Genomic DNA, 26,424 nt, shown 5'->3' with positions numbered 1-26,424 from the left:
GTCAAGCTAACAAAAGCAATGAACTTTTCTCCATATTTTATCTGTACATGAAACAGTCCTAACAATACGTGTCTTTGTGGGAATATCCTTTAATTTGTTTTAGTTTTAATTGATTCAGTGTTCATGAATGTGAGGAACTAACAGCACTGGCTGACAAGCCAGATGTAGTGTAAAGAGGCACAGAGCAAGCGTCCCCACAAGGATTTGCCAATGCACTTCGATCCTCAACACCCCAGCTGTTCAGTTCTTGCACCTCTCCTGAGAGCAGACTGCCAATGATGTCAAATTACCTGTGAGATGTTCTCTGATGTCTGAAACACCTTCAGCCCCCAACTAAAAACTCTCCAGCGCATCATCAAAGATCTACAATCTATCCTGAAAGATGATCCCTCACTCTCACAGATCTTGGGAGAAAGACCAGTCCTCGCTTACAGACAGCCCCACACCTGGAACAAATATTCACCAACTACCACACACCAAAAACGATAACCCAGGAACCTATCCTTGCAACAAAGCCTGATGCAAACTCTGTCCACACATCTATTCAAGTGACACCATCATAGGACCTAATCACATCAGCCACACCATCAGGGACTTGTTCATCTGCAAATCTACCAATGTGATATATGCCATCATGTGCCAGCAATGCCCCTCTGCCATGTACGTTGGCCAAACCGGTCAGTCTCTGCGCAAAAGAATAAATGGACACAAATCTGACATCAGGAATCATAACATTCAAAAACCAGTAGGAGAACATTTCAACCTCTCTGATCACTTAAACGTGGCAATTTTGCAACAGAAAAGCTTCAAAAACAGACTCCAATGAGAAACTGCTGAACTGGAATTAATTTGCAAACTAGATACCATTAACTTGGGCTTGAATAGAGACTGGTAGTTGCTGGGTCATAACACAAACTGAATCTATTTCCCCATGTTAAGTATCCTCACACCTTCTTGTCAACTGTCTGAAATAGGCCATCCTGATTATCACTACAAAAGTTTTTTTTCTTCCTGCTGATAATAGCTCATCTTAATTAATTAGCCTCAGAGTTGGTATGGCAACTTCCACCTTTTCATGTTCTCTGTATGTATATATATCTTCTTACTATATGTTCTATTCTATGCATCTGATGAAGTGGGCTGTAGCCCACGAAAGCTTATGCTCAAAAAAATTTGTTAGTCTCTAAGGTGCCATAAGTACTCCTGTTCTTTTTGTCCTAGAACACTTTGTTAATCATACAAAAAAGGCATGTGGATTAGTTGGATTTTTTTCACCCTATACCACATCATGGGACACAAATTCAAACTACAAATATTCTGACTTTGAACTCAACAAAACAACAGAAACATCTAGTCAATATTCTGAATATAGCAAATGGCTCAGCCTTTGCTAAATCCTAAATGGAAATAAGCAAGCCTAGAAAGAAAAAGGAATAGATTGACACTGTCTTCCAATTAAAAAAATACACCATTTTATTCCAAAACATTTCCCACCACGTTTTTCTTAAATAAACAGACCTATCAGTAGGATGTCTGCAGACTTTTCTGTACCTTACTAGAAGCATTATGGTGAGAAAAGATGAAAAATCCAACAATATATACTGTGACGGGGCAAGGCCAGATGACTATACAAAAGTAGTCTTATTGGGATCCGGGAAGTGGGCGGGCGAAGCCCGTCCACTGCTAAAGGATCCCCCCCAGCCTAAAAGGGGGATCCACAGGACCTAGATTCCAATTAATTTCAGGGGACAACTAATGAAACACACAGGGACAGGAGTGCAGTCAAAGGGTCAAACGAAGGAAACCGGACAGGGACACCGAGCAGAGAACCCCGGACAGAGCCCACTGCTCCTCAAAGGCGTCAAGGGAGTCAGAGGACGCCGCCCAGAGGAACTCTGCCCGATGCGTGAACAGACCAAGGATCGGAAATAGGCCCCACAGTCACAGGAGACTCCATCGGCCAACCTCCTCATTCTGGTTTTATAGATGGCCATTTTAGCTAGGGCCAGGAGGAGGTTGACCAGGAGATCCCATGACCTTGTGGGGCCACGGATAGGGAGTGCATAAATAAGAAGGGGAGAAGTGCAACCAAAAACGTAATAAAATATTAGTGAGGAGCCGGAATAGGGGCTACAGCCTGGCACACTCCAAGCAGACATGTGCCAGGGTATCCCTCACGCTGCAAAAGGGGCAGGTGTCTGGGATTGAGGTGAACCGCGCCAAGTACACGCCCGTGCCCACGGCTCCGTGAAGGAGCTGCCAACTGACATCCCCGGCGGGCCTCGGGACGAAGGTGGAATATAGGCTGGCCCACCGGGGCTTCTCACCGTCCAAAGGTGGCAGGAGGTCCCGCCGTTTTGTATCGGGGCGGGACACGAGGGTGAGGGCATGAAGGGTGTGGAGCATGAGCGTGTAAAGATGTTTTCATGGTGCAGTTTGAAAGCAGACCGGCTGCATCTCGTGCAGCCGGCTTCTAGTGAAAGGGTGAAGGGATCGGTTGGGTCCACGGGGCAGGGGTCCAATTGAAAGGTCCAGCGGGCCTGGGGTAACGGGTGGACGGGGCGTGCCCTCGTGCAGGACCCGTTCGAGATAAACCCGAGCAGCGGGCGGCAAAGCGGCTTTCACCTCCTGAAACATGCGCCGGGGAGTACAAGGTCTGGAAAACCCCATGCGCTGAGCGAGCATCAGGGGATCCAGCCAGTCTCCCCGGTCATAGTCCAGGAGGTCTCCGACTCTTGTGACCTCTGCCAGGACCAATCTCTGGTGCACCAAGCGGGACTCCGCCACCTGCACACGAAGCTGGGGGTTGTGTAGCAGGGGCTCCGCGAGGAGATCTGCCCCCTTGGTGGCTGCCATGGACCTGCTCGTTGAAAATAATTTCTAGGTCCGGAGGAGGTCCTGGTAGAAGACCGGCAGCCCGGAGAGGTCTCGCGGAAGACCTCTCGGATGGAGATAAAGGAGCTGCCGGTTGTACCAGAGCCCTCGGAAGCGGCGCAGGAAGGCGTGCGCCAGTACGCTCCACGCCGGACTACCTGCACCATAAAGGAGCCTCTGCAGGGTCTGGAGGCGAAAGACATGGACCTGAGTAAGCAGACATTTTAGGCCCTGCCCTCCCTCCTCCACAGGTAGATGGAGAACCCCTGCAGGGACCCAGTGCAGTCCTGACCAAAAGAACTCCAGAATCGATGTCCGCAGGTCGGTCAGGAAACCCGGGGCCGGGACCAGGGTGTTGAGCCGGTACCAAAGCATGGACAGGACTAGTTGATTAGGCACCAGCGCTCTCCCTCGAAGGGAGAGGCACCGGAGTAGTCCTGTCCATTTCTGGAGCCGCTCTATCACCTCGCCCTCTAAATTCTGCCAGTTCTCCGGCGGAGAGGGATGCGTGGCAGAAAGGTAAACGCCCAGATAGAGCAGCGGACCCGTGCTCCACCAGATGGCCTGAAGCACGGGTGGGAGGGAGCTCACCTACCGCCAGTCCCCTACCACCAAGCCAGAGCTCTTGACCCAGTTGACCCGCACGGAGGAGGCTACCGAATAGATGGCCTGGCAAGCCTCCACTCGCACCAAGTCGCCCGGGTCCTGGACCACGAGAAGCAGGTTATCAGCGTACGCCAGCAGGACCAGCCGCAGCTCCGGCTCCCACAGCACCAACCCTGTCAACCTCCTTCGGAGAAGACAGAGGAAGGGCTCGATCACCAGAGCGTACAGCTGGCCCGAGAGGGGGCACCCTTGCCGTACTCCTCGAACGAAGCTGACCAGTTCGGTCAGGGTCCAGTTGAGCCTGACCAAACACTCTGCGGAGGCGTACAGCACCCGGAGAAAACCCACAAACTGGGGTCCGAAGCCAAACACTTGCAGAGTGCTCAGGAGATACCCGTGATCCACCCTCTCGAACGCCTTCTCCTGATCTAAGGACAGGAGGGCGAACGACAGACCGTCCCTACACCCAAGTTCCAATAGGTCCCGGACCATATACAGGTTGTCGAAGATGCTGCGGCCCGGGACGGTGTAAGTCTGGTCTGGGTGGACCACGTCCGCCAGCACGGACCCTAGCCGCAGCGAGATGGCTTTTCCCACGACTTTGTAGTCCGTGCTGAGGAGCGAGATGGGACGCCAATTTCATAAATCGCGAAGGACCCCTTCTTCAGCAATAAGGCTAGCACGGCTCGCCTGCACGAAAGAGGGAGGACCCCGCTCTGCAAAGACTCGACCCAGATGGTGACTAGGTCTGGGCCCAGGACGTCCCAGAACACACGGTAGAACTCCACGGTCAGCCCGTCCATGCCCGGAGATTTATTGGTGGGCATGCAACGGAGAGCTTCTGAGAACTCGGCCAGAGTGAGAGGCTGCTCTAGCCGGTCTCGGTCGCCCACGCTGACCGTCGGGAGCTCCTCCCAGAGCACTCTGCAAGCATTAGGATCAGTCGGATCCAGGGAGAAAAGGCTTGCGTAGAAGGCTCTCGACCTCCCGCACATCTCCACTGGATCCGTGAGGGGGGTGGCATCTTCTGCCAGTAGGCAGATGATATGTTTCTTAGCCCCCCTCTTTTTCTCCAGGGCGTAGAAGAAGCGGGAGCCATGATCCATCTCCCAAAGGAGACGGATGCGGGATCGAACAAAGGCACCTCGGGCCCGATGGTCCTCGAGGGTCCGGAGCTCCTCCTGCTTCTCCCGGCACGCTCCGCAGAGGGGTGGATCTTCGGGACTGGCAACCAGACGCCTCTCCAGCTCTAAGACCTCCCGTTCTAACTCCTCTATCGCCACATCCCTCCGTCGGCTGGCGCCCCGGGTGTAGTCACGGCAGAAGAGCCGGGTGCGCACCTTCCCTAGATCCCACCTCCGCCACGCCAAGGGAAAGGCATGCTGCTGCTCTCGCCAGGCCAGCCAGAACTCCCGGAAGGACGCCACGAAGCACACATCCTCCAGCAAGCTGTTGTTAAAATGCCAATAGGCTGGCCCTGGCCTCTCCGCGCAGAGGGAGGCTGTCACGGCGGCTATATGATGGTCAGAAAATGGGGCCGGCCGGATGCTGGAGGAGTGGGCTCGTGAAAGCGTGATAAATAAGTGCGGTCCAACCGGGAGTGGCGCGACCGATGGGCCTCCACCCGAACAAAGGTGAAGTGTCATCCGGGTGATGGTCGCGCCAGACGTCCACCAGGGAGTGGTGTTCGACTATCTCCTGGAGGACGGCGACAGCGGCCGGGCTCTGCTCGGTCCCCGAGTGGTCCCGTTCCTCAAGGGTGATGTTGAAGTCCCCTCCCAGGACCAGGCACTCCTGAGGATCCAAAGTGCCGAGGAAGGCGGACGCCTGCTGATAGAATTGCAGCCGCTCCAGGCTCGCTGCTGGGGCATAGATGTTGACGAGGTTGACTACGAGCCCCTCCATGCGGACCCGGAGGTGCAGCAGGCGACCCGGCACAGCCTTGGAGACCCCCAGCACCTCGGGCCGTAGGTCGGGGGAGAACAGGGTCGCCACTCCACCCGTATGAACTGTGAGGTGGCTAAAGTAGACCCTGTCCCCCCAATCCAGCCGCCAGCTGTCTTCGGCGGTCGGATCCGTATGGGTCTCCTGCAGGAAAACCACAGAGTACCTCCCCTCTCGAAGGAAGGAGAGCACCTGGGACCTGCGGAGACCCATCCTACAGCCACGGGTGTTCAATGTTGCGATGGTAAAGGGTGCCATGAGGAGGGCTGGGGGGGATCCTCGCCGGCAGGGATGCTCGTGGCTCCCGGCGGGCCGCGCAGCAGTCCGTGACCCACCCCGTAGGTGAGTAAGGAGTCACGGAAGTGGCGGACCCGCTGGTAGGCCGCGGCGCCCTGTCTCCCGGTCCTTTTCCCCTCCCCCATGAGGGCCCTTGCGGCCCGGAGGATTTGATTAAAGTCCCCCCATCGCTGGAGGGCAAGCTGGACTTTGTTGCGGGAGCCACGGACGTCTTCTAGGAACTCCCGCAACTCCTCTCGCAGCGCATGGGGGGCTGGGGTTATGGTCTGGTTGCTCCCCGATGGGGCCCTTGGTACAGCCCCCTGGCCCAGCGAGATGGGCAGACAGGGTGCGGACCCCCGACGGGGCTCTTGATGGGTTGACCTGAATGCTGGGGCGATAGGGGGCGGCGGAGGGAGGATAGCAGCCCCTGGTGGGTCGGGACGAGCAAACACAAAGGCCATTCCCTGGGAGTCATCTGTTGGAAAGGGGAAGGAGACTGTCCCAGGGGTGGCAATAATATCTCGGGAGGTGGGCGGGATAAGGGCAGGGGCAGGGGTAGAGGTGAGAGTCTGGGTCGGGAGAGGGCTCTCACTGATGCCGGGCGCAAGCTCTCTGGTGGATTTGGCAGCCACGGCATCAGGAGGTGGACTTTCTTCTGTAGGGTCCTCTCCCGGAAAGGAGGTCGAATGCTCCTCACCAGCGAGGGATGCCCCTGGTGGCTCAGGTTCCAGCCACGTGGCACTGGCCGTCGCCTCAACTGGCTCGGCGGCTCTCAGCGGGGTGCCCTCTGCAGCCGGGTTGATGGAGGAGTCCAGGGGCTCCTCGGAGGTGGGAGCAGAAGCAACGGTTACGGGGAGGGAGTATGGGGAAAGGGGGGCTGGAATGAAGTCGCCCAGATCGAGGCCCGCTGGCATAGGATCGTCCTCCCCCTGGGTGACCGGGGTCAGACCCAGGGCCTCGATTTCCTCATATATAGAGGGGAAATTGTTTTCCGCTATCCCGGGATTCTCCCCGCCGGCACCTGACGCGACGGTTACTTCGGGGCACACTGGGGTTTCAGATGGTGCCTCGGGGATCTTGGAGGGGAGGGACTCCCGTGGAGGGGAGATACCGCCTTCCAGTGCTGCCACATCTTCCCCAGCCGGCTCTGGTGGATGGAACACACCCGTGGGTAGAAGGGAAGGCTCGGCATCGGTGCCCCCCTTCCTGGTCTTCCGGGGGGCCTCCGCATCAGATGGGAGGAGCGGAGCTCGAGCCTTCCGCTTGCCTCGCTTCCCCTGGACTAGGGCCCAGCCCTCCATGGCATCATCCGGGGGCTGGCTAGCAGGGGTTGTGTCAGGGGGCAGAGGCAATGGCTCAGGGACTCGAGGGGGTAACGGTGGGGCAGCACAAGGGAGGGAAGATTCCCCTTGGGGCAGGCACTCTGCCATGCTTGGCGGTGTCCCTGCCGCACCCTCCTCCACAGGCCTCTCCAGATTGCAAACAGCGGGGGCGGGGTTCTCCCGCTCGTCTGGGCATAGTGGGGGAGATGCCCCTTGGGCCCGAGCGGGAGCAATGGTGGACTGGGAAGGAGGAGGGGCAGTTTCAGGCCCCGGGCAGCCAGGGGCGTTGGCGATGACGGGGCCGGTGCCCTGCCGGGGCTCGGGGGTCCTGGATGCCCCTTCTTCCCAGGCCAGGGGGCAGTCCCTCCGGACGTGCCCCATCGCCCGGCAGAGGTAGCACCGGGCCTCCCCCGTGGAATAATGCACCCGGTAACGGGCCTCCTGGTAGGGGACTAGGAGGGACCCCTCGAATGCCTCTCCGTCGCGCGCCGCCGGCGGCAGTTGAAGCTGCACTTGCCGGCGGAACGAGAGGACGTGACGGAGGGCGGGGTCTTTGCAGCCCAACGGGAGAGGGCTGATGACAGAGATGGGCTTTCCCAAGGTAGAAAGGGCGGGTAACAGGGCGGCATTGTGGAGAAAGGGAGGGACGGAGGTCAGGACCAGGCGGACGCCCAGGTCCTCTAGCGGCTCTAAAGGGACGAACACGCCCCCCACCGCCAGGCCCTTCTCCACCGCCTCCTGGGCGGCGGCCTCCGATGCTAAGAAGAAGACGACCTTGCCATACATTTTGGAGGCCGCCACAATGGCCGTGGGCCCCACCACTCTTGCCAACACCCGCACATAGGTTTCCACGTGGGGTGAGGCAGGCACCAGGAGGCAACGGACGCCGTGCTTCCTGGTCATGGTGGGAAAGGGGCCCCGGCCGCTATAGATGGTAGCGGAGGCATTGGGCTGGAGAAATGACGTAGCGGCAGGCGAAGGGGCTGCCGCCACCTGGGCGTATGCTCTGGGGGCCTGGGGAGGGACACCTGCAGAGCTGGTGGAGGGAACAGCGGGGAGGGGCGCCCCAGCTGGAGATGGGGCCGGGGCATTGGGGGCAGCCCCTGCCATGGAGGGCCTGGTCTTTTTAGCGGGGCCCTTCCCCTTCTTCTTCCCCTGGCCCTTCCCGCCGGCTGGGGGGACTCCCCCCAAATCTGAGGGGGTGATAGATGTGGCAGCAGTGGAGGTCACCCCGGTGCCCGTCGCTGCTGGTGCCCCAGTGGGGGCGATGGCAGATGGTTTGGCAGCGGAGGTAGAAGCTTGGGGGGGTGACGGAGGGGTAGGCGGGGGAGGGGGAGCTCGGGCTACTGGAGAGGTCTCACCCGTCTCATCCCCCGCCATCATGAGCAAGGAGGAAAGGGGGGACACCAAAAGGAGGAGGGGAGAAGGGAAGCAGGTCGACCACTCCTCCCCGCTAGGCTGCAGGCAGGGGAGGAGGGCGCCAAAAGGGGTGGGCTGGACGGGGGGCAATCAGGGGTTAGGGGTCAGTCACCCACACAAGGTTGAAATTCCGGCTCCTCTTGGTGCACTACGGGGGGGGGGATTCAACAACATTGAGGGTGCAGTGAAGAGGGTTGCAACTAAAAAGGGGAATTGCACAAGCGCATGGGAGGGGGCATGGGCACACGGAGCGAGGGGCTAAGCGGTCTGGGGGTAGAACAGGGAAACCAAGGGGCTAGCTTCAGAGGCTGGGGCGGGGCAAACAAACAAAGGCTGCAGAAGGAAATGGGCGGGGCAGGCAAACAAACTGAAGCTAGTAAGGGGGGCTGGAGCAAAAGAGGAGGCAAAGCAAGTGGCAAATGGGGCAGGTAGTAAAGGGCAAAGCTGGGAGTTAGGCAGTCCGGGGGGGCGGGGGGGCACATGTGCCCATGTGCACTTGCACAAGTCTTTTTTAGCTGGCTGCTGCTTCTGGTCCAAAGGGTGGAAATAGGGCGTGGCAAGCCAAGCAAGCAGCTGAGTCCAGAGGCAGGAGCTGAGGCAGATGGTATACAGCCAGTGGGGGTGGTGGAGGGGGCAGCGGTGGTGGTAATAGTGGTGGGGGTTGGGGGGGGACACACAGATGGATCGGGGGGCAGCTCCACGCCACACCTCCTGTGTCCCTACAAACACAGTCAAAACCCCCACCGCAAGAGCACAGTTTGGAAATTACTCAGTCTTAGGGCCCCCTCCACGGTGGTCTGCAAAGTCTCTAGGTGCTGCTCCACTGGCAGATGATCCTCTTCTTCTCCTCCTCGGGCTTCAGCAGCTCCAGGCAGTGGCCTCTGCAGCAGCAGCAGTTCCAGGAACTCCAGGTAGTCGCCCAGGCAGGCAGAATGGACCCCTCTCAGGTGGTGGTGCTGGTGTCCACAACAGCAGTGGCTGGGGTCCCCACTCCTTCTCTTTGGGGAGTGGGCTAGCAGCCCCCTCCCCACCCCAGGGCTGCAGTTGGAGCAGTAGCAGCACCCAAGAGTGGGGGGTCCAGCAGCCAAGTAGCAGAGAATGGGGGTTGTCTGGCCAGCCAGGGGAGCAGCTGGAGCAGCAGGGAGAGCTTAGGGCCTAGCAGCAGGAGTAGCAACTTCCCACCTCTCTCCAAGCTAGAAGGCTATGGGAGAGCAGAGGGAGAGAGAGATTAGCTCCAGGCTAAACAAGTCCCTGGTACCAGGATCAGTGAAATGGAAGCTGCTCCAGGTCAATTAAGACACCTGGGGCCAATTAAGAACTTTCCAGAAGGCAGGGAGAAGGCTAGGTTGATTGGGACACCTGAAGCCAATCAGGGGCCGGATGAAACTAGTTAAAAGCCTCCCAGCCACTCAGGTAGGTGTGCATGTCAGGAGCTGTGGGAGGAAGTTGTGCTGTTGGAGAGGCTGAGTAGTACACACCATATCAGGCACAAGGAAGGAGGCCCTGAGGTAAGGGTGAAGTGGAGCTTGAAGAAGTGAGGGCTGCTGGGAGGAAGTAGCCCAGGGAATTGTACATGTCATGTTTCTAAAAGGTCAGCTACCATAGCTGATACTATTAGGGTCCCTGGGCTGGAGCCCGGAGTAGAGGGTGGGCCCAGGCTTCCCCCCCACCTTTGCCCCCTGATTAATCACTGAGACTGGGAGACAACAGAGACTGTGCAAGGAAGGATAACTTCTCCTCACTGGCTTATGATGACAATGGCTCCGTAGACTGTAACCCTTCTCTCTAGAGAGAGAAGGGTTATGTGCAGGGTTACAGTGAGCCTCTGAGGCTAGCGAAATCTGCCAGGAAACGTGGGACCCACTGAGGCAAGGACAGAGCTTTGTCACAATACAGTAAAACAAATGAAAACTAAACCATGTGAAAAAGATTAGGTAAATTACTCTTTTTTTTTCAGCAATCTTTCTAAAGATTTTAAAAAAACATTTGAAATACACACAAACAATTTACCTGGAAAATAAAATCCTGTGATGTCAGATCTTGCAATCACCTTTTGGCCTTTGAGAGTCTCATACACTTTTCCCTTATGTCTTTTCTTAGACTGTGCCTTTACATTCTCCTCTGTAAGTTTCTGTAATTGGAAAGATAAAAAGATATTGCTTATAACGATAACCCAATCAGCATAGGTTTATCGTTTTGAATGAATTAAGCATTCATGTAATTTCATGTTATGAAATAGATGTACAGTATTCACCAAATGCATCCGACGAAGTGAGCTGTAGCTCACGAAAGCTTATGCTCAAATAAATTTGTTAGTCTCTAAGGTGCCACAAGCCCTCCTTTTCTTTTTGCGAATACAGACTAACACGGCTGCTACTCTGAAACCTAGTATTAATACTGTTGCTAATCAACAATAAACTGGATGATTGTAACTACTGGGAGTCTTCAGTGAATATGGTGAACTATATGATAGAGCTGGCAACAATGCCCATCATTAAGCCTAACTAGCACTTTGTATTGTAAGATTCTGTTTTCAGCTGCTCACAATACTGCTAATCTTTAATTATCCAGCTGAAATTTTCCATGCTGCGTGTCTGCCTCCAGATGAAGTATTTTGGAAAATCTCAACAGTTCATTTATTTCCATGAATAAAATTAGGGAAAAATGACGGTTACTCCCCTGTAACCAAGGTTCTTTGAGATGGGCCTTTTAGCTGGGGTTTTTAGAACCCAAAACTGTGGTAATTTAACTGTTTTATTTTAGGAGGTGTTAGGAACAAATTAATGGGAATACAGCAATTTTTGTTTGATAAATGATTAATACAAATAAGTGTGCTTTTATTTAAAACTATATAATTTATTAGTTATTAAGTATGTATAGGTTTAAGATATTTTAGATATAGTTACTTAGTTTGAGATAGTTTTGAATAATTGCTAGCTGGATTTTTAGGGACTTTTGTTTGTTTAGCCAATGAGGAGTTTAGATATTAAGTGGGTTTTTTTAATTTTTATTTTTTTTAAGAAAAGATTTTGTGGACTGCTTTGAGATTTATTTTTTATATTTAATTTTAATAAAATATATAATAGTGATTTAGTGGGTCAATATAATACTTTTATTGGGTTATTTTTAATAAATTACTTTAAAATATTTTCAGTATATTTAGTTATAATACATTCGGGATGTTTAAAATTAAGGGTTTTTTATTTATTTATATTGATTGTATATAAATTTTTTTTTTAATTTTAATAAACTGCAAATATGCAGCTAGTTGACCTTGTTTTAAAAAGGCTGAAGTTTATTTCTAGCTATGTGATGTTTGGTTTTTATCTAGCAATGGCTGCACATACAAAATGGCTGACTGCAGTACTGTCAAGTTCTGGGGTACATGCAGAAATGTCAAATTTGGGGGCAACACTCTCCTCCTTGCAGATTTTATATTTTTAATATTAAGATCTGCACACACACATACACAACAAGTTCAGTGGATTACTTGCCAGCCATCCCAAGGCTGTGCTCTGGGTTAACAGACCAACCAATTTTCCTGCCACTCTACCCAGCTCAGGGGTGAAGGGCCTAACCTCTACCCATTCTTCTCCACCTTGGTTACCATCTTGGGGATCAATCTTCCTTACCGTAGGGGCTATGAGCACCTGCAGCTCTTCTAGTGTTTCAAGCAAGGGACCATACGGGGACTGCCCAGAAAAGTCCAAGGGAAAAGGAAGCTCACAGGTACCATCCTTCTCATCCTCCATAATGAGAAGGATACAAGCAGAGATCCGCCTCTGACTCACCCCTCCTTCTTAGGCGATGACTCCCACAAATCACAACCACTATTCCTTTCTATTCTCTCAACATGGCTCTGAGAGCACAACTTTGTCTCTTACTTTCCCCATGATCTGCCTGGGTCTTATCCTGGGAATCCTTTAGTAAGGCTCTAACAGCAGATTCACTCTCAATTTTTTGTTTTAATCCAGACGCTTTCTGCTCCAGCCCGTTACCCTCTCGCTCACTGCTTCTGCAGTGCCATTATCGGAGCTGCCCTCAAGCTGGATATTTTTGTCGGTCTTAATTTTATTTTTTTAACTTTTTATTTCTGCCTTTAATTGCTTTATCACTACCATCTGCTTACAGAACTGCAAGAACACTCCAGCACAGGTAGAACTCCCAGGCTTCCAAAAAAACATTATCATGCTCCTGCATGAAATCTGCCAAGCTGTTATCCAAATCCATTTCCAGATGTTCCCTATCTTTCTGACATATCCTTTTACTCAACCAGACATTTCAGCCTGAACCCTAAATCAACAACGGAATGTGACCATAAATCAACTCACAGGCTGCGACCCTGTTCCACTATCCCCCCACCCCCATTGTAAAACAAACAAACCAACCATTTGTATTATTCATTCCCTTCCTCCCTACCACTCCAGGCAATGGTTCACCAAATCTGTTACCCGGGGTTTTCAGAACCCAAAACAGTGGTAACTTAACTGTTTTACTTTAGGCGGTGTTAGGAATAAATTAATGGGAACGCAGCAATTTCTGTCTGATAAATGATTAATACAAGTAAGTGTACTCTTATTTAAAACTACAATTTATTAGCTATTAAGCATAAACAAACATAAGCAATAGGTTTAGGACATTTTAGATATAGTTATCCACGGTTTGAAATGGTTTTGAGTAATTACCAGCCGGACTTCCAGGGGCCCTTTTTTCATCCAGCTGATGGGGAGTTTAGATGTCAGCTCTTTTCTCAAAGAAAAGTTTCCTTGGACTGCTTTGAGGTATTTACTTTTACCTAATTTTTATAGCTTACTTTAATCAAACACATAACTTAACATAACTCCTAGTGGGTTAACATAATAATAGTTATTGGGTTACTAATTTTTTTAATTTTAAAAAATTTATTTTAAAACATTTTTAGCCGTAACAATGTATAACTGAGTCCTTCACTCATGGCTTGTCTCTCTTAAGAAAGGTAGACATACTTGAGGGCTTATTACTGAGATCTGTCTGTGCAGATAAATCCTTATGAACACTGGCTCTTGACATAGAGGCTAATAGACCCATAGAACCATAAAGGGCCAATGATGGTCTATGAATCACCTTAGGAGCCTGTTCCTTGCCATTGCAGATGGATTTGCCACCAACACTTCTTTGAACAGGATAGATTGTAGTCTATTCTTTCTTTTTTTTCTTTGCTCTCAAGGTAAACGTAGAACAAATTTAGCACTTGGCGAGTGTCCCCCCATAAGCATGACAGGCACCAAGCATGTGTGGCAGATGCCGGGAACATCACTGGCCAAGATATCTTTTGAAACCAGGTTTCTTTTTTGGTTCCATCAGAACTGAACAATACTATTACTATCTATATTACTGAACTATTTATAACTACAGCTACTAAGAATTAAGATCTTAAACTCTCTAACTAATGATAGCTCTGAGAGGATTCCTGATCTCCACACAATGTTCAGCTGATCGTAGTTGGAAGGAACTGAGACAGCTGGAGTACCACACCATTTTTATGCCCTCACTTTGGAATGCTCAGTGTTTTCTGAGGGGAAGAGTAAGGAAGGAATGTGAGTGCGCTAATGACACTGCTAGTTAAATCTCTACCCTTCAGATGCACCAGTCTGGAGCATCCCATGACTGGGATTATGAAGAGGACACTTGAAGAATGTTGTAATGAAAATTTTTACCAGCCCTAAAAACAACTGTTTTTCTATGAAAACTGGGTTTTCAACAAAACAATTTTCATGGAAAATATCTGCTTTCTATATAAAGTTTTTGACTTATCAAAAATTAACATAAAAACCTTGAAAATTTTGACTTAAAATTTTAATTACAAAATCAAAATATCAATTCAGAAGTGTCTAAATTTAAATACCATCAAAATAATTACATCAAAACAAAATGTTTCAATGTTCTTGAATCAATTCAGCTCAGTTCAACATTAAACCTCTTTTTCCTTAACATGTCTCATGGCAGTTGTTCTTCTGCCTTATATGCCTTCTTTCTTCTCTATTGACTGGACTCCCTAGTTGAACTAGATCTCCCATGATGCACTACAGATGCGTTACTCCCAGGAAGTACTGCAGCAGGGCAAGTGGACCAACTTTAATGTTGAACTGGCGCAAAATGAAATACTGGTTCAACAAACTGAAATATTTTAATTTGGGTTGACCTGTAAATGGGTTAGGATCTGAGGCTAAAATAGGGCAAGAACAAGTTAAGAATTACTTAGGTGAGTAAGTAAGCAAAATATTTTCAGTTTTTGAGATAGAAACTTTCAATTTTTGAGCAAAAGTTTTTAGTGTTCAGGTTTGTGAAGAAAAGTTAAAATGATCTGTGAGGGAAATAAAATAATCCAACCAGCTCTAGCAATTTTTCCAATGTTAAAAAATTCTTACAGCTATTTAGCTGAGAATATGTAGCATCTTAATGCTTAGGCACAGGGACTTGATTTTTCACAGGAAGGGTTGGCCTGAGATCAGAAGGTATCTTTTGCTGACCCTGTGAAAATCCAATCAAAATGTGCCAAATTATAACTCTTGGGAAACTGCTGTTTACACACGCTTGGTAGAAGTTTGTTATAGGTTGGTAGTAAGAGTGTCCAAATATTCCATCTGTACTGAGCATGCTCCACCCCCACAGAGCTCACTGAGTACGATCCAGCATAGGTTAAGCAGGACTTTTCCAAAATTTGCTCCTCCCAGCTACTGGGGAACAGAAGTGAGAGCAGGTAGTAAGCAGGAGAACAGTTTCTCCCAGGCAGTGTAAAGTAGGAGGAAAAAGCTGCTTATCTGGAATGTAGCATGGTGAGGAGTTGAATGGGAGTCAAGTGCAAGCTTGGCGGGGACAGGAATTGAGGGAGGAAACAGGACAGGAATGGGAGAGAATAGACAGGGGATGGGTGCAGGGAAGAGAAGGGTCTTTAACCATGATAGCATACTCGCCTCCATACTCTGAAATTGAACCAAGGATTCCCAGGTCTCAACATTCCTCTGCTTATGTCAACAAATATTTGTGAAGCCCATTGGCAAAGTCTCTCATACCCCTCTTGTGTCTGGTCCACAAAGAGGTTAACAGCCTCTTCTGCTACCACTTACCCATTAGCCCAAGTGGTAGAGGTCTGTTTTGTAAATATAAGGGCTCCAATCCTGCTGATGACCTATCAGTATGGTTCTATAGAATGAAATTTTTTTTGTTCATTTTTTTAAAAAAAAACAAACACACACACATCTAGGAAACTACATGAAAAACGTACATTAAAAAATTTAAGTTTGCATAGTCAAGCACTCAAAAGTTAGGAATTGCCACAACTAAGGTTTCCAGTGCCACATTAATTTGGTTCCCCTGTGTATATGCATTATATTACACTCTAATTACATGAGCACAATCCATTTTTTCCACAGAACTCCTGCCTTTTTCAATGCACAGGTTGAATCTGTTCTGGGGATGTATCAGGGTTGTGAAATATGCTGTTGTCTGTAGGACCGTTGCCTCAGAAGGGTGCTACAGAAGTTGGAAGGCTTGTAGTGAATGAAGGGGACTGGAGGAAATGAAAGGAGGATCTGATAGTAAAGGAAGTTGAATGCCACCCTTGAGAATTTGATTATATCACTGCCTCTGCCAAACAGCTCCTTTGTCATTCTGGGCAAGTCACATTAATCATTTTCATAGGTAGCTACAGTGTGCTCCTCAATTTCTGGGAACCAACTTGAGACACCTGGAGTCTGAACTGCTGAGCACTCACAGCTGCAATTGAATTCAATGGGAGCTGTGCTTTGAATATAAACATCTGTAAAATGCAAAGTACTCTGAAAAATTAGACCTTTGGCATTTCAAATTTGGCTCCCAAAATTAGTGGACGCTTAACAATTTTGTTCTCAATCAATTTGTGCTTCAGTTCCCTATTTGTAAAATGAGGCTAATACTATCATCTTATGTTACAGGGATTGTGAATATGCTTGTGAAGCACTAATAGGCTATGATGAGCAGCACCATAAAAAGCTCATAGGGAATGTAATTCTGGATGCAGTGCAGGGTTTGAATGGTGTATTGTAAATAAGGTCTCGGGCCCTACACTGAATGAGGAGGATAAAAAGAATTACCGATCAAACTCTCGCTATGATGGCATTTCCTGAATTCTGAGTTCTCAATTTTACAATATTAATCTTCTTTTGAGATTAGGGTTTTTTATGCAATTATAGATCATTTTGTGAGGTTTAGGAGTCACCCCCTTTAAGGCAGCTGTATCCTGGAGAGAAGAAGGGGAGTTAGTTTCTCAGTTTCCCCACACCAAGGTCTCCCTCCCCCAAGACAGACAGATTTGGGGGAAAGATGTTCTGAGGAGTGGCATCTATGAAAAAACATGGGGATCTCTGGTCCTGGTTCTTCAGGACGTTGGGAGTGTCAATGCTTGATCCAGTCACCCCAAAACCTCACCATCTGCCTGGAGCAGTTCTCCCTTTCCTGCAGGCTCAGCAATCGGTCTGTTTGCTCCTGCATATCCACACTACTGCCATGAGGGATCACTAGTGTTCTCCTATCTGCTGGCACTCGAATTAAACATTCAGTTTTTTGTCTCCTGAAGTTATGAAAACAATATTTACAGGCAACAGAAGAAAAAAACAGTTCTCTCTGATATTGGAAATCATGTAATCCAAATCAATTATTTTACAAGTAAATTTTAATAATTGGCAATAAAAATTCATCTACATTTACTACACTAGGGAAGTCTCTCTCGAATTGCAATGTATACTTCTCTCCATACTTCTAAAGCTAATGCATCTGAACACTAATCATGAGGAAGTGAGAGATTACAAAATATAAATCAAAATCTCTCCTGCCTAATAATTCTTAAAGTACTTATTCATTAGCACACCTGGCAAATAATAATATGCAAGTTCCCTTTTCCAAAGTCACAAAAATATACTGTTTGAAATCAGCATGCTTCTATGTAGGTTCCCACAGATTTACACTGTTTTATACACTATTTATGCACAGAAATATAATCCACACATTCCTACAAAATACTGCTGAGAAGGGAGACCATTAGCTTCCTCCTCCCTCGCAGGACCTGATTAGTTTCCGCCCCTCCCCTTATAGCAGTACATTTGGCATTAATGCCAACAGTGTCCTGGAAAACAGTGGTAGTGCAGAAGACAGGCATGATTTTTTGTTGAATTGCTCGCTGAGGGTTTTCCTGTAATTGTTATTAATACTTCCCCTCTCAATTCTTTCATAAAGTAATACTGAAAAAAACCAAACTGGCACACTTTTCATTAAAAGCCTGCCTTCTAATTTTACCCTGTTACTAAAGAACAGTCAGAAACACAATACAAAATGAGCTTTATAAACATTTTTATTTTTCAGATATAGTCTATCACAAAAGAACTTAATTGTCTGCTTGCAAAATATGATAACAAACGCTAGTTTAGAAGACGGGGAGAGGGGTTATCACTCCCGATTTTTCACACTTTTTATCTGGTCACCTTACTTACAACACTCCTGCTAATACATTCCAGAATGATGTTCACTTTTTTTTTTTTTTTTTTGCACCAGTAGTACATTGTTGATTATTTAAAATTGTGATCCACTATAATCCCTAAATCATTTTCTGTAGTACTCCTTCCTAAGTGGTCACTTCTCATTTTGTATTTGTGCAATTGATTATTCCTTTGTAAGTATAATACTTTGGATTTGTCCTTATTGAATTTCATCCTATTTATTTTACACCATTTCTCTGCCAACTCTGTCCACATATCTATTCAGGGGACACCATCATAGGGCCTAATCACATCAGCCATACTATCAGAGGCTCATCTGCCACGCATCTACCAATGTGATATATGCCATCATGTGCCAGCAATGTCCCTCTGCCATGTACATTGGTCAAACTGGACAGTCTCTATGTAAAAGAATAAATGGACACAAATCAGACGTCAAGAATTATAACATTCAAAAATCAGTCAGAGAACACTTCAATCTCTCCGGTCACTCAATTACAGACCTGAGAGTGGCTATCCTTCAAAAAAAAACCTTCAAAAACAGACTCCAGCGAGAGACTGCTGAATTGGAATTAATTTGCAAACTGGATACAATTAACTTAGGCTTGAATAGAGACTGGGAGTGGATGGGTCATTACATAAAGTAAAACTATTTTCCCCCCCACCATTCCTCAGACGTTCTTGTTAACTGCTGGAAATGGCCCACCTTGATTATCACCACAAAAGGTTTTCCTCCTCCCCCCCCCATTCCTGCTGGTAATCACTCATCTTAAGTGATCAGGTTTCAGAGTAGCAGCTGTGTTAGTCTGTATTCGCAAAAAGAAAAGGAGTACTTCTGGCATCTTAGAGACTAACAAATTTATTTGAGCATAAGCTTTTGTGAGCTACAGCTCACTTCATCGGATGCAAAATACAGTGGGGAGTATAAGTGATCACTCTCCTTACAGTGTGTATGATAAAACCCATTGTTTCATGTTCTCTGTCTGTGTATATAAATCTCCCCACTGTATTTTCCACCGAATGCATTCGATGAAGTGAGCTGTAGCTCACGAAAGCTTATGCTCAAATAAATTTGTTAGTCTCTAAGGTGCCACAAGTAGTCGTTTTTTTTTTTTTAACCATTTCTCCAGTTTCACAAGATCATTTTGAGTTCTAATACAGTCCTCTAAAGCACTTCCAACACCTCTCAGACTTTATAAGTGTACCCCCTATGCCGTTATCGATGTCATTTATGAAGACATCGAACAGAACTGGACCTAGGACAGATCCCTGCGGGCAGGGCCATTCTTAGGATTTATGGGGCCCTATGCAGCATTATTAAACTAGTGCCCCTATGCCCGATGGCTGCCCAGGCTCGCAGGTCTATTTTAGACAAAGGTGGTCTTCTGAAGGATTTATTTTAAAAAACTATATGTCTGAAGATCCAAGCATTTAAGGCTAAAGATGAATACTCATATTGTGCATCTAAAAATCTATGCATGGACTTTTTAGAGATGTGATTTTATAATCTTCAGCAACACACTAAAGAAATATTTTTAAAGCAAATTTTAAACTAAAGACCTCTAGACTAACATGTTCTGAGTAAATATTACAGTAATGCATAACTGTTTTTGTCAGAAAATTCAGAAACTGACAGTATACATCTGGGGGTTGGTAAATGCCTGTTAAATGGCTTCAGTACCACTTGAATGGCTCTTTAACAGTTTCAGTGTTGTGCTAATAGGTCTGGCAGGCTGGAAGGCTTTTTCACTTTTAAATACTACATCCCCTCGGGAGGAAGACTCACCAGGCTGCAGCAGCCAGCTGTGGTGGGAGCCTGCAGGAAGGGTCAGAACAGGGAGAGTGGACACTAAGACCCACGGGTGCCCCAAATTTTCAGGTGCCCTACGCAGCTGCCTATGCTGCATATGCTTAAGGACAGCCCTGCCTACAGGAGCCCACTCGATATGCCCTTGACTGTGAACCACTGATAATTACTCTCAGAGTACGATTTTCCAACCAGTTATGTACCCACCTTATAGTTGATTCATCTAGGCTATATTTCCCTAGTTTGTTTATGAGAAGATCATGTGAGATAGTAACAAAAACCAAGGTATATCACATCTACTGCTTCCCCCCCCATCCACAAGACTTGTTACCTGTCACAGAGCGATATTTGGTTGGTTTGACATGATTTGTTCTTGACAAATCCATGTTACTTATCACCTTATTATCATCTAGGTGCTTACAAATTGATTGTTTGATTATTTGCTCCACTATCTTTCCAGATACTGAAATTAAGATGACTGACTATAATTCCCTGGGTTGTCCTTATTCCCCTTTTTACAGATCGGTACTATATTTGCCTTTTTCCTCTAGGATCTCACCTGTCCTCAAAGAGCTCTCAGAGAGGTGATCTCTTCAGCCAGTTCCTTAAGTATTCTAGGATGTATTTCATCAAATCCTGCCAACTTGCAGACATCTAACTTGTCTAAGTAATTCTTAACTTGTTCTTTCCTCAGATCCTACCCCATTTACACTGATGTCCACTATGTTAGTCGTCCAATCACTGCTAACGTTTTTGGTGAACATTAAATGTCATTTAATACATTTAGTACTTTTAATATATTTAATACTTTGGCCCCTGTTGCAATTTCTGTTAGTGTCTTTAGCTCCTCATTGAGGAATGAGCCTACCCTGTCCTTGGTCTTCCTCTTGCTTCTAAGGTATTTGCAAAATGTTTTCTTGTTACCCTTTATATCCCTTGTTAGTTTGATCCTGTTTTGCTTTGGCCTTTCTAATTTTGTCTCTACAATGCTTGTGGTGTTTTTTTCATATTCATTCTTGCATGCATAACATTAGATGACATCAAGATTTTTACCACTAAGTAAAATATGTTTGCTGTGTTGATGAGCTAGCACCTGTGCTAACACTTTGTTTTCCATAAAAAGAAAAGGAGGACTTGTGGCACCTTAGAGACTAACAAATTTATTTGAGCATAAGCGTTCGTGAGCTACACCTCACTTCATCGGAATGCATCCGATGAAGTGAGCTGTAGCTCACGAAAGCTTATGCTCAAATAAATTTGTTAGTCTCTAAGGTGCCACAAGTCCTCCTTTTCTTTTTGCAAATACAGACTAACACAGCTGCTACTCTGGAACCTTTGTTTTCCATGTGTCATGTGTTAGCGCCACCTTCTCGACACTCACTAACATGCTGGACCCATGTGCTTTTCGCTTCTTGAGTTTGAGGAGACTATCAGGGCACTGTCTCTGGGTTTCCAGGCACACACTGAGGGTGCATATTTTCTGTCTAGCAGCCCCTTGCAAGAGCTGAGACCCTGCTGTCCAACTGCCTGGGCCCTGAGACTTGTGTTGACTCCTCCAAACTCCCCAGTAGCTTAAATACACCTTTTAGAGTCATAGATACTAAGGTCAGAAGGGACCATTCTGATCATCTAGTCCGACCTCCTGCACAGCGCAGGCCACAGAATCTCACCCACCCACTCCTATGAAAAACCTCACCCATGTCTGAGCTATTGAAGTCCTTAAATCATGGTTTAAAGACTTCAAGGAGCAGAGAAGCCTCCCTCAAGTCAACCATGCCCCATGCTACAGAGGAAGGCGAAAAACCTCCAGGGCCTCTCCAATCTGCCCTGGAGGAAAATTCCTTCCCGACCCCAAATATGGCAATCAGCTAAACCCTGAGCATATGGGCAAGATTCACCAGCCAGATACTACAGAAAATTCTTTCCTGGGTAACTCAGATCCCATCCATCTAATATCCCATCTCAGGGGATTAGTCCTATTTACCCTGAATATTTAAAGATCAATTACTTACCAAAATCCCATTATCCCATCATACCATCTCCTCCATAAACTTATCAAGTAGAATCTTAAAACCAGATAGATCTTTTGCCCCCACTGCTTCCCTTGGAAGGCTATTCCAAAACTTCACTCCTCTGATGGTTAAAAACCTTCGTCTGATTTCAAGTCTAAACTTCTTGGTGGCCAGTTTATACCCATTTGTTCTTGTGTCCACATTGGTGCTGAGCTTAAATAATTCCTCTCCCTCTCCTGTATTTATCCCTCTGATATATTTATAGAGAGCAATCATATCTCCCATCAACCTTCTTTTAGTTAGGCTAAACAAGCCAAGCTCCTTAAGTCTCCTTTCATAAGACAAGTTTTCCATTCCTCGGATCATCCTAGTAGCCCTTCTCTGTACCTGCTCCAGTTTGAATTCATCCTTTTTAAACATGGGAGACCAGAACTGCACACAGTTTTCCCAGAGCTTCAACCTTGTGGGCTCTCTGCTTCACAGTTTCTCTCTCCAGAGACATACAATAGTTGAAGTACATAATAGACTTTGCAGAAAGTTCCAAAATCCAATCAGTCTTTACTTTAGACATCACTAGAAATAAATAGAACTAGACAAAATGATAAAACACATTGTAGAAGGTCATGTCCATCCCTCCCCATCAGGGCCGGAGGGAGGCCGTGCCCCCTTGCTGATGTGTCTCTGCAAAGACTGGCTAAAAGGAGAATTGACAGCCACAGAGGTCCTGACCCTCGAGGCAGGGCCTAACACCAACCAGTCTAGGGGCTCAGGCCCTCAGGGAGGCGGAGCACCAAAAAATCTCTCGCCTGATGTCCTAACTCAGGCAGACGGCCGACAACTCAGGCCTCTTGGCCTAACGTGAGGAGTCTGCCACCCCAGTGGTGCAGTTGGCAGCAGGGAGTAGGGAGACCGAGGTCCACCCTACTCCATTGGGTCTCAGTGCAGGGCCCTAACAGTGGCAGAGGGCTCCATCACTGGGTTGTCAGGGATCCCACCATAACACATTGACCAGTATTCTGGCCACAGCACTGGGCTAGTTCCTATGATCCCCTCATTGGATACCTTCACTTCGTGGGTGTCCTCTGTCTCTCGGGGTACCCAGTTAGCAGCAGTCCCAGCAGCTCTTTGGTGTCCTTGTCAGCTGGCAGCTCTGGCAGTCCCTTCAGGTCCTCAGTGCTGCAGAGGGCCCACGCGGGTGGGAGGCATCTATCTCCTTTGCCAACTGCAGCCAAATTGAGCTGCAGGGATTGCCTTTTATACTTCCTGTCCTGCCCCTCTGCTTCCAATGGGGCAGTGTGGCTGGCCAGGCTCCATGCACTGGGAGGGGCATTAGTTCCTCCCTGTCAGGCCTAGAGGGAGGCCACACCCCCTCGCTAAATACCTATATGCCATTCTCTGTCTGCTTTTTCACCACTCAAGTCTTCTTCAGGATTTGGGTCAGTGTCCTTTCAAGATTCCAAGTCTCCTATTCTGCACCCCGCTCCTCATGGCTTCTCCTCTGGAACATGGAGTCTGCTCTTTATCTCCTCCAGAAAGTATGTCTCTTTGTTCCTCTCTCCTGCTCCCAAGTTTCCTTTGTCTCTCCGAGTCCCTCTGAGTTTTTATATACTAGTTTTTATATGGTTTCTTGGTCCTCCTTCTGGAAAAATTCCATTCTCTCAAACCTCAGCACCTCCCTGCCCCCACCCACAGAGAAGTTGGAAAAAACTTTTTTTTAATCTAGGATGCAGTTACTTGTGTGTTTTAAATTTATTCAAGTGCCAATACTCTTTAACAATTAACCTATTCATAGACAGCCATGAAAGGGCCATTTCCCTGTCTCCTTAGCACAAATAGTGTAAGGCAAGAGCACAATACAAATAAACATAATGGTTTAAGCATCCTGTAAGGATTTGCGGGTCCTGAACCAGGCCCATGGGCTCAAAGGACACTGCAGCATCCACAAACACCATCCAACAGCTCTACTGGTAACTGGAGAATTGGGAACCTTAAGGCCTTACGCTCCAGTAAAGGTACCGCCCACAAGGACACGATTAGTGGTGCTCCGGAGTCCCTGATTGGGCTGGGTACACTAATTAAACCAGAAAGACATAGGAAGTTGTCTGTACAGTAAGGTGGACCCTGGCTTGCTGCTCCTACAGACCCTGCCTCCACTATGTGATCTCATCTGCTGCTGGTTCCTGCCTCGTTCATGATCCTTGCCCCTGGTCTCCAACTCTGGCTCCAACATATAGCCTTCAACTCTGACTTTAGTTCTGACCCAATTTCAGCTCTCTCTGCCAGCTCAACTCCTGACTCCTGATTTTGGCTCTGACCCTGACTCAACTCCCAACCCTGACTCTTGCTCCAACCACTAGGTCTGACTGCCCAAATCCCACCTGTGACGCATACAGGGGGTTCATCATCTCAAACAGATTTCGTAAATTGTACATAGACAGATTCCCCCAAATCATTACACCATGTAACCAAGATAAATTGAAATGGATCAACTTTCTTTTCAATGCATTTGGCCCAAACAATGGCCACCAGCCCTACAATTCACCTAACCTGCAATAGAGCTCGTACGCTGTAATCTTCTACTTTCGTACGGTTTATTCATTTTTGCCTTGTAAACTAAAGTAATAAAATGTGTCTGCTCATTTCCCCAAATGATCTACAGCCAACATAGCTAGAGGTTTTCAATATTCCTATAGTTCTATGCAGATGTCTAATTCATCCCCTTTAAATATGGCATACTTTCTCAGATACCAACACAGCAGCAGCATGAATACAACACCAACAGAAGGTCAAAGCACAGAGTGAGGATAACCCACACCATTAATTCAGTTGCAGGCTTACACAGAAAGCTGCTGTACCAAGGACATCCAAAAAGGATTACTACTACTTTTAAGTAGCTGTCAAAGTACTTAGCCATGCTTAAAAATAAAGGTTTTTATTTTAAATTTTAGCAAGAAAGCATCAGATTATTTGTCTATTTGCTGAACAGACTTTAAAGAATGTTTTGATTGTCCATCATTCACAGTACTTCCTACTATGGCAGTTTTCCTTCTGTACTACACAAGCTATTTAAGAACTGTTGATAGTTAAAATTATTTACATCCATTTAGTGGACTGAAGTCACAATTAGGAAAAAAAACAGCAACCTTTTGAACAGTTTAAAGACTAGAGGCTTTATACTTCTTTGCATTGCATAAATGGAATTCTGATTACATCTGCATTTCTGCTGCTCACTCATAAAGCTTTTCAGTTGCAGATTAGCAATTACTGAAGATGGTGCTCTCATTAGGCTCCTAAAGCAGGTTGACTCAGGATAAGTGATTGCACAATGGTAATCATATCATGGTTAGCAACGTACTCTGATACTTCAAAACAGCAGAAACATTACTCAGAATGAGCAAATGAAACATGAACGTGTTTCCGCTCCGGTTCAACTATGCATTCATGTGGAAGGAGATGAAATAATAATCCAAACAGCTACGTTATCAGTTAAATATTTCCAGATAAAAATAAAATACATAAATCTAAGTCTGTTTTTGAAGATCTGAAACGTTTTATAAAACAAGATCCAAGAGTCTGATAACTATGTTACATTCTCAAAACAACATTTGTAGGAAACTGATTGTGATTCTCCTATTAAAGTAATATATATTCCCTATTCCTTAAAGCTAAGCTTATGTCTTCTGAGATATAAATATCTGTTCAAACCCAACTGCCACTTCATCATAAGCACTAACGCAAAAGAGGTAAGGTAGAAACTTCTTGTTCCTAACCTCCCAAACACTTAACGCAAATGTGAAAATATGAAGGGAGGCATGTATTATTGAAGCTTATTGCCGCTACACATTTGCATACTGCTGACAGTGCTATTGTCATTAACAGTTCTTGTGTAACATCCTGAGGACATCACATCCACACTCCTGACCAGGCCTTCAGAATACCCAAAGGAGAAACTGCCCCCATCAAGTCCAGCTCAGTTTTAAGCTAAGCGTCATGTACGGTGGAACAGGATTTTGGGAGCTCATACAGCATAGAAATGCTCTATAAAACACAATAATCTATCCATTTATAGAGTCTCAGTGCCTTGAGTTGAAGTGCCCCCAATGAGTGAGGCCAAAACAACTTGTTTCAAGAAAAAGCTCTAGCCTACTTCTGGGCAGTCCGTTAAAAATTATAACAATTTTGATAGCTATCTTATAAATCATAAATCTCTCCTACGCTAGGATTATTATCCAAGGCAAAAATGAAGAGCGAGAGAAAAATGAGGACACAATACGTTTTACCAGATAAATTCTGAATTATGGAAAAACTGCTCTCTGAAATAGCTTTGAGATTCATACTGCACCATTCTTTCATTATGTTATTGGCTTATGTTGTTATATATAGCCAATTCAATTTAAACATAATTATTACGAAGAGCTCTTTGTATCTTAAAGTTATGCTGTGGAAAAAAGCCAACAACTCAACTTGAAACATGGGGATTACCTTGTACTGTATTTTCTAATCTCCACAGAATAGTGATAATAGGCCAGCTGCTGCTCCTACTGAAGTCAAAGGCAAAACTCCCATTGACTTCAATGGGAGAAGGAGGCATATGTTCCATACATCTCTGAACAGAGGGCTGTTTGTTAATGTAAACCTGTAGTTTTAACCAA

The 26,424-nt window shown here is 47.0% G+C and overlaps 1 protein-coding gene across 9 annotated transcripts in view; it reads right to left on the bottom strand.

The window, feature by feature from the left end:
* The window catches only part of VWA3B (von Willebrand factor A domain containing 3B), a 138,356-nt gene that overhangs the window by 11,737 nt on the left and 100,195 nt on the right, over positions 1-26,424 (bottom strand). For all 9 annotated transcript variants that reach the window (XM_038387796.2, XM_043491439.1, XM_038387792.2 and 6 more), the window contains one exon: positions 10,455-10,575. In XM_038387796.2, the coding sequence (XP_038243724.2) occupies positions 10,455-10,575 (121 nt within the window). The remainder of the gene's footprint in view (positions 1-10,454; positions 10,576-26,424) is intronic.

This window comes from Dermochelys coriacea, chromosome 1, assembly GCF_009764565.3.
Source record: "Dermochelys coriacea isolate rDerCor1 chromosome 1, rDerCor1.pri.v4, whole genome shotgun sequence".
Taxonomy (NCBI): Eukaryota; Metazoa; Chordata; order Testudines; family Dermochelyidae; genus Dermochelys; species Dermochelys coriacea.
The sequence above is the reverse complement of the archived record's forward strand: the minus strand, read 5'-3'. Positions and strand labels throughout refer to the sequence as shown.